Below are 14,646 nucleotides of genomic sequence, written 5' to 3' on the forward strand. Positions count from 1 at the left end.
AATCCAGGCTTTCCCTGATCCATAAATTCAGACTCTGATTTATGTGCCTGAATCACCCGGAATTCCTTTTTTATTTGTTATGTTATCATATTACTGTTTTATTGGTTTTATGCTACATTTTTGTTTTAACAATAATGTTTGCTTTTATGTTGCACACAGGACTTAATATTTTTCTCCCCCAAATATATTAAGCAGCTTATAAACACTTTTAAACAAGAAAGGGACATTTCCAGCATTATTTATTATTATTTTTGAGAGAGAAATGAAATAGTTACATCTGATTAATAGTCAAATTAACTCAGATCCTGCAAAAAGAAGTTCCTATACAGAGATTGATCCCTCCTTTTTCACACTCCAGTATTCTGTAGCCTAAACATATATCTTGATGCAAAATCACTATGGGCAAACTTCACTTTGAAAATGAACTCGTGTGAGATTTCTTTCAGTGAGGAGTTAGGACTTTTGTTTCTTTAAAAAAAAAGGAGAAGAGTTGCCTTCAGACAGGTGCCAGCTCAGGCTGTTACGATCTTTGTACCCGTTATCTGAAGACACGTTCCAACCAAGAGCCTTGCATTATTTCAGATTATTATCTGAGGTAAATCATGGGGAAGGTACTAATATATCATCAGCAAGGTCACAAGGTTATTTGGGGCTCCTTTGTTCCTGGCCGTCTCTGTGAATTATTCCAACATGCTCTTGACCTGTCCTGATTCCACATATTCAGGACTCTGGAACTTGTGTATTTTTCCCTTCCAGAGTTGCAGCCCAGCCACTTAAATTGAAAGGAAACACTCTGCAAACAGCTGACTTCAGCAGCTGGAGGAGATGTCACGTGACCTGAAATAAACAAGAGTGAAAGAAGATTCCTCGCTGCCTGCCTGTGGTGAGAAAGTGGAGGAAAAGTCTCGTTCTAAAAGCTGATTTCAGTCCTCCCAATTCAGCACCAATTCAGCACCCCAATTCATAATTCAAGGGAAGAGGTGAAGACTCCTAGGACATCCAGTGACCATATCAGGTAGGCTCTCCTCCTTAAGACAGCTCGTTTCCCCCTCACACCCCACATCTTCCCACATAATCCTTGATCCCTCAGGTACAATGTTATATTATTGATATAGCTCAACCCCATGCATGTTTATTTATGCAGAACTAAGTCCTGCTGTATTTAGTGGGGCTTCCTGCCAGGAATAGGTGCATGGGATTGAAGCCTGTAGCACCCTTATCCAACAAGGAATGTAAGAGGCAGACACAACGGCTTGGTGGAGAGGTTGAAGGGGGAAGAATGTACGTAGTTCAGTAGTTCCCAAAGTGGACACTATATCACACTATCCCCTCTTGCAATTCCCAGCAACAGACATTTAGAGGCATACTTCCTCCGATAGGGGAAGTGGAACGTAAACATCTAGAAGCCACTGATGGCAGATCCTATTTTCCAGGGGCAGCCCTCAATTTACAGAAGCCGTCCCAGTTTCTGATTTGATCCCAGAATGTCCCGCTTTCCCTTAGGACGTCCCTAGTTCCATTGCAGAAATGTTGGAGGGTATGGTAGGACGTCCCTGTTTTCATCAGAGAAATGTTGGAGGCAGTGCCGGATTTATGTATAAGCTAAACAAGCTATAGCTTAGGGCCCCACTCTCTTGGCCCCCCCCAAAAAATTCACTATTAATATACTTCTTCTTAATTGTATTTCAGTTCAACAATTACTTTGATAAAATACATATTTTGTTATGTGCAAATGGCTTTAGATACCTATTAGATCCATAAATTACCATATAGCATATATTCAGCGCACAAAAAAGCGACAATTTGTTGTTGATGAAGGACAGCTGGACATACCAGGGCCCCATTACCTTCAGTAGCTTAGGGCCTCATCAAACCTAAACCTGGCCCTGGTTGGAGGGCATGGGGTAGCATTACCCACCACAAGTTTATTCCTGCATTGAGGGCATGGGGGTCCTCTCTGTGAATGTGTGGTGGACCACTTCCTATGCTTGATCTCAAAGGCTGTGGCGTGGAGTCTCATCCTGCCACCCGCTATAAAATATCTAGTTGAGATAAAGTGGTTTCTGTGGAACCAGATATGTGTGTAACATGTTATCTGCAAAGCATCAAGAGGAAGGATAGCCAATGGACATTCCTGATCTGCCTCACCAGCACTTGTTGTTCCTCATCCAGCCAAAGTCCTTGCTGTTGCGCAGACTCAGCACTTCTTCCTTGGGAAGATTGTGTCATCGTGATATTCCTCCCATTGAATTTTTCACAGGCTGTCTTTGCCTCCAAGTTCCTGGACTCCTTCCTGAAATTCTGGCCGGCATCTCTGTCTGTTGACTTCCTTCTTGTGACAAGCATGGACCCCAGAGGTCTATGGTTCTTCGTCTTCTTCCCTATCCTGTTTGCCTCCGTCCAGCTTTGTGGTAATCTCTGCTTATGAGAAGTATCAGATAGATAGATAGATAGATAGATAGATAGATAGATAGATAGATAGATAGATATATGGTAGATGATAGATAGATGATTGATAGATAAATAAATAGATAGATATAGATAGCTATAGTTTGCAAATTGCTTTTCCCTCTCACTGAAATTCTTTAAAAAACATGAACAAGATTCACATTATGATGTATAACTATCGAGGATGTATAAGCCAAGGTTCTTACAGCCATAGCTGTCAACGTTTCCCTTTTTTAAAGGGAAATTCCCTTATTTTGAATAGGATCATAGCTGTCAACCTTCCCTTTTTTGCGGTAAAATCCCTTATTCCAGCGCCGTTTCCCGCTGCTTCCTGCTGCTATCGCGGATTGTTAGATATCCCGTAGACTGTCCCCGGGACAGGTGAGGCTGCTGATCCCTTATTTTCAAATCTCAAAGTTGACAGCTATGAATAGGATTCCTCGCAAGAAAAGGGAAAAGTTGACAGCTATGCTTTACAGCAGAATGTAGAAGAGAATCAGAATGAAGGTGGAGAATCTGTGGCGCTGATATGGGAAAAGTTTTTACCTTAATGAGGAAGGGTCAGGGCAGATTCACCCCATGCATTTAAAGCACATTCAATACATCTGCAAAGTTCATGACCCCCACCCACCCGGGCAAGAATGCTGGGAATTGTAGTTTCAACCTCACAGAGACACAAGCTGGCTTCATTGCAGGGGGTTGGACTAGAACTCTATGATTCTATGAATTTCCAGAACCCCTAATATAAACTACAGTTCCCACAGTTCTTTGGGGGAAGTCGTGTGTTTTAAAGCAGCCACATTCGCGGTCCTGTTTTGTTCTTCTCTCGGGTCAGAAATCTCTGCAGGAAATTCTGATCGCATCAGATCTTTGAACACGGAGCTCTTGAAAGTGGCGGAGGATGCGTCTGAGGAGCCGAACCCCAGTGTTTACCTGGCCCTGCGGCTGTCTAACGACCACAACTTGCAGAAGGAGAGCCAGTACCTCCAGCGCCTCAAAGATGCCTTTCAGCCCAATGCCAGCACGTATGTTTAGCACAGGGTTTGGGTGGTGGGGAATTTTGCAGGATGAGGACCAGAGGCAGAAGGGGGTGGAGCAATGAATGTACATTGCTGGAAACCACGGAAGAGAAAAGTCCTCTTGGGATCAGGTCCCCTGCTTGCAGGTTTCACATATGGGTATCTGGTTGGCCACTATGAGAACAGGATGCTGGGCTGGACGGGCCACTGGCCTGATGCAACCAGCAAGAAACTCTTATCCTCAGGGTTATGGGTTCGAGTCACGTTGGGCAAAAAGATTCCTGCATTGCAGGGGGTTAGACTCTACCATTCTGTGATATATTAGTTCAGTATACTCTTGCATGCCAACAAAGCAACATCAAGCAAGCAAGCAGACAGACAGACAGACAGGCCCACCCCATTCCAAGTACAGTGGTACCTCAGGTTACATACGCTTCAGGTTACAGACTCTGCTAACCCAGAAATAGTACCTTGGTTTAAGAACTTTGCTTCAGGATGAGAACAGAAATCGCGCAGCAGCGGTGCGGCGGCAGCGGGAGGCCCCATTAACTAAAGTGGTGCTTCAGGTTAAGAACAGTTTCAGGTTAAGAACGGACCTCCGGAATGAATTATGGTAAATACTTAACCCAAGGTACCACTGTATATTACAATCTGAGTTTTGACAGTGGGGGAGACAACGGAGGGGAAGAAGGGGAGAGGGTGAGGGTTACAATCAGGTCTTCATTTAAAATACAGTGATACCTCTGGTTACGTACTTAATTCGTTCCGGAGGTCCGTTCCGGAGGTCCGAATTACAACTCCCATCCTCGCTAGCTAGCAGTACAGTGGTGCCTCGCAAGACGAAATTAATTCGTTCCGCAAGTTTTTTCTTCTTGCGAGTTTTTCGTCTTGCGAAGCACGGTTTCCCATAAGAATGCATTGAAAATCAATCAATGCGTTCCTATGGAGACCATCCGGGGACAGAGGGGAAGCGCCGCGCGCCTTCCCCTCTGTCCCCGGACCTGTTTAAAGCAAGGGGCGGCGGGGAGAAGATTGCTTCTCCCCGTTGCCTGCCCCGCAATCTCCGGGGACAGAGGGGAAGGCGCGCGCGCCTTCCTCTCTGTCCCCGGATCTGTTTTAAAGCAAGGGAAGGGGCAGCGGGGAGAATCGCTTCTCCCCGTTGCCGCCCCTTGGTTCAAAAGGGGTCTGGGGAGAGAGGGGAAGACGCGCTGCGCTTCCCCGCTATCCCCATTGCTTGCGGGGCAAGCTTCGTTTTGCGAAGCAAGCCCATAGGGAAATGCGTCTTGCGAAGCGGCTAAGAAAACGAAAAACTCCTTCGTCTAGCGAGTTTTTCGTCTTCCGAGGCGTTCGTCTTGCGGGGTACCACTGTACCAGCAGTCAAGGTGTGATGGGATTTGTAGTCCAGAAACAGCTGGAGACACAAGCTTAGGAAGCCCCGTAATAAAATTGAACTGGATAAATGAAGTTAAACCTGGAGAAGGCCTAGCCTGGCTGCATGGGAGGGCCTAACGACATGGTTATTCTGACTTCTTCCAATCCAGCTCTCTGGCTCCAGTCCGCTACCATGAGCATCCTAGCACAGGTCAGCTGGCCCTGTACCTCCTTGCGCTGCGGGCCGCCTGCCACGACATGGAGGCACTTGAAGGGAGGCAGCTGGTGACCCAGCTTAAGCTTCACTTGAACAAGGAAAAGGCGCAGATAGGTAAGGTTCTAGGTGATGGCGCCTGCTTGGTGTCAAGTGGCAAGGAGTTCCAGTGGGTAGGTGCTGCCACATGAAAAGACTGATTGAATGAAAGCAAGTGTTGGAAGTCTGAATTAGGGGCAAGCACTTAAGGAGAGATTTTGCCAGCATCTGGAAGCATGAGAGCAGGACTTCGTAGGCTAAAGGTCAGCAGGGAGCTGGGTAATTAATTACGGCAGAAAAGGCAGATTTACCCATTGGTCTTTCTCCTCCTGCAACCAGGTCACAAGGACACAGGACACCCCATCACCAACTACTACCAGTACAGCTTGGGTGTCTTAGCCTTGTGTGTTCACCGCAAGAAGATTGACGAGCATGTGATCCGCAAGCTCTTGCACGCAGAGGAGCGGGGACGATTTGTGCTCCACAACAAGCACTCTGTGGGTACGTGCTGCCCCCTTTACACATGAGTCCACTCAGGTTTCTAGACCTCAACTGTTTTCTGCTGCGGGGGCGTTGATGCCTTGCAGCTTTAATCGTCTGTACGGCTTCTGGCTGGGGGCAGCAAGCAGGAGGGAATGGCCCATTTTAATCCAGTTTGCAAGAGTTGTTTTTTTTACTGCTGGTGAATGACTAATAATGATGATGATTTATTTAAACTCCATCCATCTGGCTAGGTTTCCCCAGCCACTCTGGGTGGCTCACAACAGAATATTAAAAACACGAGCAAAACATCAAACATAAAAAAAACTTCCCTAAACAGGGCTGCCTTCAGATGTCTTCTAAAAGTCAGACAGTTGTTTATTTCCTTGACATCTGATGGGAGGGCGTTCCACAGGGCAGGCACCACTACCGAGAAGGCCCTCTGCCTGGTTCCCTGTAACCTCACTTCCCGCAGGGAGTGAACCGCCAGAAGGCCCTCGGAGCTGGACCTCTGTGTCCAGGCTGAACGATGGGGGTGGAGACGCTCCTTCAGGTATATATTATTATTGTTAGTATACTATCCTATACCCGCAGGTGTCAGTATACTATCCTATACCCGCAGGTGTCAGGGTTCAAGTATATATTATTATTATTGTTAGTAGTAGTAGTATATTATCCTATACCCGCAGGTCTCAGGGTGGTTACAACATAAGCCACAATATAAAAACACAAACTACATTATAAAAACAAAAACATACCAATTAAGCTCCCCAACACATTTTAAAATGGCATTAGATGTTAATCAGCCAAAGTCCTGGTTAAGGAGGAACATTTTTTGCCTGGTATCTAAAGGTGTATACTTAAGGCGCTAGTTGAACCCCCTGGGGGAGAGCATTCCACAAACGGAGCCACTGCAGAAAAGGCCCTTTCTCGTGTTGCCACCTTCCAGACCTCTTGTGGAGGAGGCACAGCAAGAAGGGCTGCTCTGGGGCTCTGTGCCCATTTCCCCTGTAGCATCTTGCCTGTCTTCTCTGGGACCAGCCCTACCGTTAGACAGAATGGGGCATTGCCTCAGGCAGCAAGGGGCAGGGAGCGGTGATTAGCTCTTGGGAGGACGGAGGTATGGAGAAACAGGGAGCACCGTGGGTATGGAAAACGGGGGCGGCGTTCAGTGGTAGAGCACCTGCTGTGCTTGCAGATGGTCCTGGGTTCAATTGCCCACATCTCCAGGTAGGGCTGGGAGAGACTCCCAGAGCTGCTGCAGGTCAGTGTAGACAGTACTGAGCTAGGTGGACCGATGGAGCAAGCCATGTGAAGGATGTAGGCATGTGTTTGGGACTGGCGGGTCAGCTCTCCTCTTCATGGCTGTTTTAACCTTGCTCACCCAGATACAGAGGCGATGGGAGGTCTGGCCTTTGCCTGCTTGGAACAAGCCACCTTCTACAGGCCAGAGCTGGTGGCAAACCTCAGCCAGGCTGTCCAGAGAGTCAAGCGGAAGATACTGCAGGCCAAGACTGCAGAAGGGGCTTTTGGCAATGTCGACAGCAGCCCCCTGGCCACACAGGTGAGGAGGACTCTGCAGGCAAAGTAGAGGGATGGCAATTCTCACATTTACTATTTTGTAGCTCTTGCTAAGCCATTTTCTTACTCTGTAACCACGAGGTGGAAACTTGAAGGATCTCTCTACTAGTGGGCATGGCCCATTAGAGCACTGCTCCACCACCCTCCCTCTGCCCCCGCCCAGCCCCCACCTGCCTGGCCTTTTATATACAGTGGTACCTTGGGTTAAGTACTTAATTCATTCCGGAGGTCTGTTCTTAACCTGAAACTGTTCTTAACTTGAAGCACCACTTTAGCTAATGGGGCCTCCTGCTGCCGCCGCACCGCCGAAGCACGATTTCTGTTCTCATCCTGAAGCAAAGTTCTTAACCTGAAGCACTATTTCTGGGCTAGCGGAGTCTGTAACCTGAAGCGTCTGTAACCTGAAGCGTATGCAACCCGAGGTACCACTGTACAAGCAACCCGGAGGTAGCTGAGCCTTTCTGCTTCTTCCTCCTCTGTAGTCACAGAACTCAACAAGTAGGAGGGGAACAAAGCTAGGATGAGCTGGCTCCTCCTGTCATTGGCTCTGGTGCCACCTACTGTTGGTCTCCTTACCTTCTGCCCCATCAGCCCCCAGCCACCTCTGGATTTCCTTTCCTGTTGCGTCCCATTCCAGAATCTGATTCTCTCCATTTGGTTCTATGGTTTTTTCCAAACGCAACTTGCAGTGCTGAAGAGGCAAGTCTTTTTTTCCCAATCTGAGGTTGAAGACCTTGGCTAGGGAATGGCTTGCCTCTTCAGCACAGAGTGGAAACCTCTGCAGAACGTCCGGCTGATGCGGCATTTCCCTTCTAGTTCTGCCAGGATTTCAGGCAATGCCAGCTGGCCACCGGTAGCCTCTTCTACTGTAGGTGGGAGTGCAAGAACTAACCTAAAAAGGCACTTTTCTTCAGTCTCTGATGCCTTTCCCATCTCTTTGCGATTCAGTTCCTCATTGCTACGGGGATGAACCCAGAGTGTCCCGAGGCTGTTGCAACCCTGATTCGGAGCCTGGAGCGAGGAGATTTCCAAAACCCCCTCATCAAGTCCCAGTTGCTGCCTGCCCTGCATGGCAAGAGTTACCTGGATGTCGCCAGGATGGTGTGCCAAGCTGAGACAGGTAGCGGGGGGGGGGGGGAGAAAAGAGGGTGTTGCAAAGGAGTAGTGGGGACACAGTCTACTTTTGGCTCTAGTCAAGCTGGGGTAGAGCTGTGGAACACTGAGACCATAGAGGGGGACCAGATCCAGAACTGGCCTCTGCGTGCCATTTTGAGAGGTGGAAAGGGCTGCCTACATGTAAGTTGCCTGACATCAAGTCACATGATCAGACGCAGGCTTGTCCCAGCGAAAGGGTGCAAATCACAAAATATGCAGAAATGGCAAAACTTACCGGAAAAATAAGAAATCAAGGCAACCAACTTATTTATAAAAGAATGGAAATGGTTTATTGAATATTTACTAATAATCTGTAAACATTTAAATATATACTCTTATAAAACAGCAGATTATTACAATAATCTTGCCAGTGTTGAACACTGGCAGGATTATTGTAATAACCTGCAGTTTTATAAGAGTATATATTTAAAGTAGATGAATTAATGAGAAAATTAATTTGGAATATGCAGAAATGATAAAAAATAAATTTAAGGAACCACAGAAAGGGGGGAGGAAGTCGAGTTTCGAAATGTTAAAAGGATTGTGAAATCATTGAAATGTGTACAACTGGAAATCATAAATAAAATGATTATTATTATGAAAAAAAAATTAAACACAGGCTTAGCTCCATTCTTAGCAATGTAGCTTCCACAGCGCTGAGACCGGAGACAAGCCTCTGCCTGCTGCCATTAAAAGACCTATAAGCAAAGACTTCTCTGTGATCTTAGTGCTGTGGTGCTAAGCACTAAGGTCGGAGATAACAGCTCCCTGGTGTCTCATCTTAGCTCTTAGTGCTTAGATTGGAGGCAGCAGATCTCTGTGCCTGGAGCTGCGGAATTCGCTCCTCCAAGAAGCAATGATGGCCACCAGCTCAGATGGCTTTAAAAGACAAATTTGTGGAGGAAAAGGCTGTTGGCAGCTACTAGCCAGGACGGCTGTGTACTACCTCTGCTGTCCGAAATATGGGAATCACACTCTGTGCTGTGCTCAGGTCCTGTTTGTGAGCTTCCAAGCTTTCCGGGCCCAGCAGGCACTTCTTATGTCCTTACGACAACTTGCATACTCACTTTGCTGCCAGCCAGAAAACAAGCAGAGGTTTCACCTGAGCATACACAGAGGGCCTCTTGCTCCCCCTCTGAGATTAAAGAGGCAGGGTTCTCAGGGTACCACTTGAAGGCCAGAGGGGGGAAGAGGGACACCTGTGGGAAGGTGGAACACACCTGGAAAGGGTCCAAAACAGCATCACCAATGATGCAGAAATGATAGGGTCCACCAGGAGCTTAGCCTATACAGTGGTACCTCGGGTTAAGTACTTAATTCGTTCCGGAGGTCCGTACTTAACCTGAAACTGTTCTTAACCTGAAGCACCACTTTAGCTAATGAGGCCTCCTGCTGCTGCTGCGCCGCCAGAGCACAATTTCTGTTCTCATCCTGAAGCAAAGTTCTTAACCTGAAGCACTATTTCTGGGTTAGCGGAGTCTGTAACCTGAAGCGTATGTAACCTGAAGCGTATGTAACCTGAGGTACCACTGTACTCGAGTAGGACCCTGGCAGAGACACATGCCCGACTGGTATGTTCCCTCTCTCCTGGTCGATCGTTCGGGAGCTTCAAAAGCTTTCTTCTGCCCGAACATCACAGCGACCGATGCCAACAGACATCGGCACACTTAGGGATCCGCAGAATCTTCGCAGCTTGCGTAACGGACCTCAGCAGCTCAGCATTTTGGCTAATCTACTTTATTTACATATAAACACACAGTGAGCACTGCAACATGGCTCCCTCTCTCTCTAGCACCAGACAGCAAAGAGAAAAAGAACAGAGTAACACTAACAGTAACACTAACATCCTGTCTCCGTCACTTCCCACTCTGTGGAGTCAAAACATACACTGTCATGTGATAGACAACAATCCCATAACTGCAATCACGGAGCAGGAATTCTAACAGAACACACCTGGGAAGGGTCCAAAACGGCATCACCAATGATGCAGAAATGATAAGGTCCACCAGGAACCAGCCTGACTCCTGATGCACCCTCAACCTTTGTTTCCTTGCGTGCAGGTGGTTTGAATTTTGTCACCTCCTCTCCCAGGCTGGAGCCGCCCGCTGGGAGTAGGCCGAGCATCCGTGTCCAGCTGCTTGTGAAGCAGCCACCTCTTCACGTGCCGTTGTACAGACACGTCGTCAGAGTTCCTCTCGGCTCCTCTCTGCTGGACGTGCTGAAAATTGCAGAGAAGCTGAACACCCCTAAGCGCTTCACGTGAGGCTAATTCCATCTTCATTCGCTTTGGCTGGTGTTATAGAGGGGGTGGGGGGCAGTGGAGGTACAGGAACTGAGGGAGCTGCCCTCCACCGAGGCAGACCACAGATCCATCCAGCCTAATACTGCCAGCACTGTCTGGCAGTGACCCTCCAGGGTTTTAGACAGGGGTGATTCCCAGTCCTACCTTGGAGATGCCACGTGTGTGTGTGTGTGTGGTTTGAACCCGGGACCACCTTCATGCATTGTTTTTAGTTTTGATTTACAGTTGTGCCTTGGTTCTTGAACAGAATGCGTTCCGGGAGTCCGTTCGACTCCTGGAACCGTTCAAAAACTGATGCATGGCTTCCGATTGGTTGCAGGAGTGTCTTGCAGCCAATCGGAAGCCGTACTGGACGTTCGGCTTCCGAAAAACCATTCGAAAACCAGAACACTCACTTCCGGGTTTCGATTGTTCAGAAGGCGATTTCTTCGGGAGCCAAGGCGTTTGAGATCCAACGTACGAATGTAGATGTGTATGCTGTTTTTTGTGGGGGTTTTTTAATTGTTTATTTACTTAAGAAAGAACCTACACTTCAATAACATACAAGACGAAAGAAAGGCAGTATAACGAAATAGAAATTAAACATACACACAAATTTCTGTCGTTTCATTCAAAAGAATTATTGTTAGCGTTGTTGTTGGGAGTGGGGATAGCAAACGCCCCCCCCCCCCCCATTTTAATTATTTGATTTTATCATCTATAACAATGCAAATGCTTTGCCTTTTAATTTAAACTTATTGCTGTTTTTACTGTACATCGCCTTGAGCCAATTGTGTAGAAGGTGACTGATTTTATTTATTGGTTTGTTTCAGAAAATTTACACGCCCCTTGCTTGCAAGAAAACACACCCTCAAAATGATTTCTAATTAATACGTTGATGATGATATTAATAATATATTAAAGCAATCAATGCCTACTAGGGGCTGCTCTGCCTCCCCTTATCTCTGCCTCTGAATACAAGTTGGTAGCAATCACAAATGCAGAGAGGGATCTTTTATTACGATTATTTATTATTTATTATTTATTGGGGTTTATATACTGCCTTACACCCGGAGATCTCAGGGCAGTTCACAGAAAAGATCACAACATATGAAATCAGAATAAAAACAACAACTGAATACCCCCCCCCCCCCCCAGAAAAGAGCCACATTTTAAAAGGGCATAGGATGTCAATCGGGTCAACCAAAGGCCTGGTTAAAAAGGAACATTTTTGCCTGGCATCTAAAGGTGTGCAGTGAAGGTGCCAGGCAAACTTCCCTGGGGAGAGCATTCCACAGACAGGGCGCCACTGCTGAGAAGGCCCCGTTCTCGTGTTGCCACCCTCCGCACCTCTCAAGGAGGAGGCACACGAAGAAGGACCTCAGAAGATGATTTCAGAATCAGGGTAGGTTCAAATGCTTGGATTGCAAGTTTCCTACATGCAAACTGTCCAGCCACTGTGGGAACAGGATGCTGAGAAGGGAGGCCTCTGGCCTGGTCCAGAACGGTTCTTCCATTGTTCCTACACCTGCTCATTCCTCAGCTCTTCATGACGCTTCTTCCTTCTTTTGCTAAACAGCTTTGAGACCCAGAAGACACTGTCTGGCCCTCTGCTGACCGCAGTGATGGGGGTGAAGCCTCGGGAAGGGGAACGCAAGTACTGGAAGGTTCTCCGAGCTCCAAACACTGCCCTGGAGCAAGGCGAGTGACAGAAGCCCAGCAGCAAAGGAGGCCTTTGTCCTATCTCTGGGGGCGGAGAGGGAGGGATTGGCTTGGACCACGCTTTGCCAATCCGGTGCTCTCCAAGAGCTTTGGCCTACAACTCCCATCAGCCTCAGCTAGCATCACCAGTTCTGGCTCTGAACCATTCCCTAGGCTTTGTCCCCACATGATTCCAAGCCTGGTTTACACCCTTAGGGACTAGATAATGTGCCTGTGCTGAGGGTGTTAATTTGAGGGCATAGATTCTCTGGGCAGAGCCTTACCCTACATCAATTTCTCTGCTTGGGTGTTGCAATTATAGAAGGGCAGTTGAATACATATAGTTTTAATTCTATCCAGGTTTAATTGTTTTTTAATTATTGTTCCCCCCCCCCCCGGTGTTTTAGCTGTTCTTATTTTATCTGTAAGCCACCTTGAGTCCCGGTCAGGGGAAAAGGAAGGGTATTAGTAGTAGTAGTAGTAGTAGTAGTAGTAGTAGTAGTAGTAGTAGTATTACAGTGGTACCTCGGAAGGCGAATGTAATCCATTCTGGAAGTCCGTTCGACTTCCAAAATGTTTGTAAACCAAGGCGGGGCTTCCGATTGGCTGCAGGAAGCTCCTGCAGCCAATCAGAAGCCACAGAAGCCCCATCGGCCGTTCGACTTCCAAAGAACGTTCACAAACCAGAACCCTCACTTCTGGGTCTGCAGTGTTTGGGAGCCAAAACGGATGAGTACCAACGCGTTCGGGATACGACTGTATTGTGAATGCACACAGCATTGGCCTTGCATAGCCAGCGGATTTAATTCCGTCTTGAATTTTGTTGCATTTCCAGAAGGCGTTGAAGGTGGCTTGGATGTTACAGGCACTGAGAGGTGAATGCATGAAGGCATACACTTCTGCTTGGAATGATTTATCTTCAAGCATATGTCTGCAAACCTCAGGTCTAGGAACTTAACGTTTTTATTTAAAAAACTGAGATTGTCAGGAGACGGAATTCTGCACTTTATTTCTCCACTCCCATATCATTACAGCAAACCCAAAGTCCTGGGGAGGAGCTAGAGGAGGATTTGGTCTTTGGAATGCCTCTCTGTCCTTACAGCTTCGTCTTTTGCCCTCCCGTTTTGCAGGTATCGCAGACTACATCCCACAAAACGAAGAAACCATCCTCTTCAAATTTAGCCCTTGGTAGAAACAGCCCACACTCTGATTGATTGGCTCTCTGCTATCTCTGCCCCAACTGGCTCGCAGGACACATAAAGACACCCGCACAGAGGGAGCAATGAAGAAATCCTGAAACAACAGTGGGACACAAGCTCTGCCCGAGGCATAATGGAAAACAGCAACAACTGATAGACATAATATATTACAAGGACAGGAAGAAACATTACAGACAGAATAATTGCCACACCCAGGAAGAACAAGAAGAGTTTGAATGCTTCACCTGTAGTTGTATAAATCATTTAATTTGCCAATACAAATGGAAGTCTTTAAAACTGCAGCTGGCGATATAAAGGATTGTTATTTTGACCAGAACCTAATTGGAATTTATAAGATTTTGGAACGCAGAAATGAAATAAACCTTCAAATCATCAATTCTAGCACGTGGGAGGCCACCTAAATTGTATAATTTGGCATCTCAATGATTGGTATTATTAATTGTATTATAATTTGGCAATGTTAGAATGAGGGTAGGATTGGATTATTGTAATTGAAAACTAATAAAAATTATTTTCCATTCTTACACAGTAATTCTTTTGGACTTCCACCCAACATTCCATGACAGTTTTTTGTACATTTCAATTAGCTGCAAATGTAGTCATATCTTCGCCTTATTTTCAACCTTCTCATATCACTTATATTGTCAACTGCTAGTCAGAAGATAGGGACGCGGGTGGCGCTGTGGGTAAAAGCCTCAGCGCCTAGGGCTTGCCGATCGAAAGGTCCGCGGTTCGAATCCCCGCGGCAGGGTGCACTCCCGTTGCTCGGTCCCAGCGCCTGCCAACCTAGCAGTTCGAAAGCACCCCCAGGTGCAAGTAGATAAATAGGGACCGCTTACTGGCGGGAAAGTAAACAGCGTTTCCGTGTGGTGCGCTGGCTCGCCAGATGCAGCTTTGTCACGCTGGCCACGTGACCTGGAAGTGTCTCCGGACAGCGCTGGCCCCCGGCCTCTTGAGTGAGATGGGCGCACAACCCCAGAGTCTGTCAAGACTGGCCCGTACGGGCAGGGGTACCTTTACCTTTACCTAGTCAGAAGATATTCCCTACTTGGAATTCGTATTTAAGATTGAATTTTTGTAAATATTCCCCTAAATACTCCCACTCACTCCTTGTCTCTTTCATCATCTACATTTCTT

General features: G+C 47.0%; 1 protein-coding gene across 1 annotated transcript; it reads left to right on the top strand.

The window, feature by feature from the left end:
• The first annotated feature begins 743 nt into the window (after window positions 1–743).
• TCN2 (transcobalamin 2) lies at window positions 744–14,033 on the top strand. The gene is made up of 10 exons (XM_077920470.1): window positions 744–1,015; window positions 2,261–2,411; window positions 3,284–3,473; window positions 5,009–5,169; window positions 5,431–5,592; window positions 6,960–7,135; window positions 8,101–8,272; window positions 10,368–10,566; window positions 12,168–12,289; window positions 13,420–14,033. The coding sequence occupies exons 2-10, from the start codon at window positions 2,345–2,347 to the stop codon at window positions 13,479–13,481; spliced, it is 1,311 nt and encodes a 436-aa protein (XP_077776596.1). The 5' UTR covers window positions 744–1,015; window positions 2,261–2,344; the 3' UTR covers window positions 13,482–14,033.
• Window positions 14,034–14,646: the final 613 nt, after the last annotated feature.

This window comes from Podarcis muralis, chromosome 16 (genome assembly GCF_964188315.1).
Source record: "Podarcis muralis chromosome 16, rPodMur119.hap1.1, whole genome shotgun sequence".
NCBI classification, from domain to species: Eukaryota; Metazoa; Chordata; class Lepidosauria; order Squamata; family Lacertidae; genus Podarcis; species Podarcis muralis.

Bases quoted from the DNA above. Each gene is read 5' to 3' on its own strand.
- TCN2 (XM_077920470.1), top strand. From the start codon at position 2,345: ATGGACCCCAGAGGTCTATGGTTCTTCGTCTTCTTCCCTATCCTGTTT. The intron at 7,136-8,100 runs GTGAGGAGGACT...TTTGCGATTCAG, and splicing joins GCAGCCCCCTGGCCACACAG to TTCCTCATTGCTACGGGGAT. The intron at 8,273-10,367 runs GTAGCGGGGGGG...CCTTGCGTGCAG, and splicing joins GGTGTGCCAAGCTGAGACAG to GTGGTTTGAATTTTGTCACC.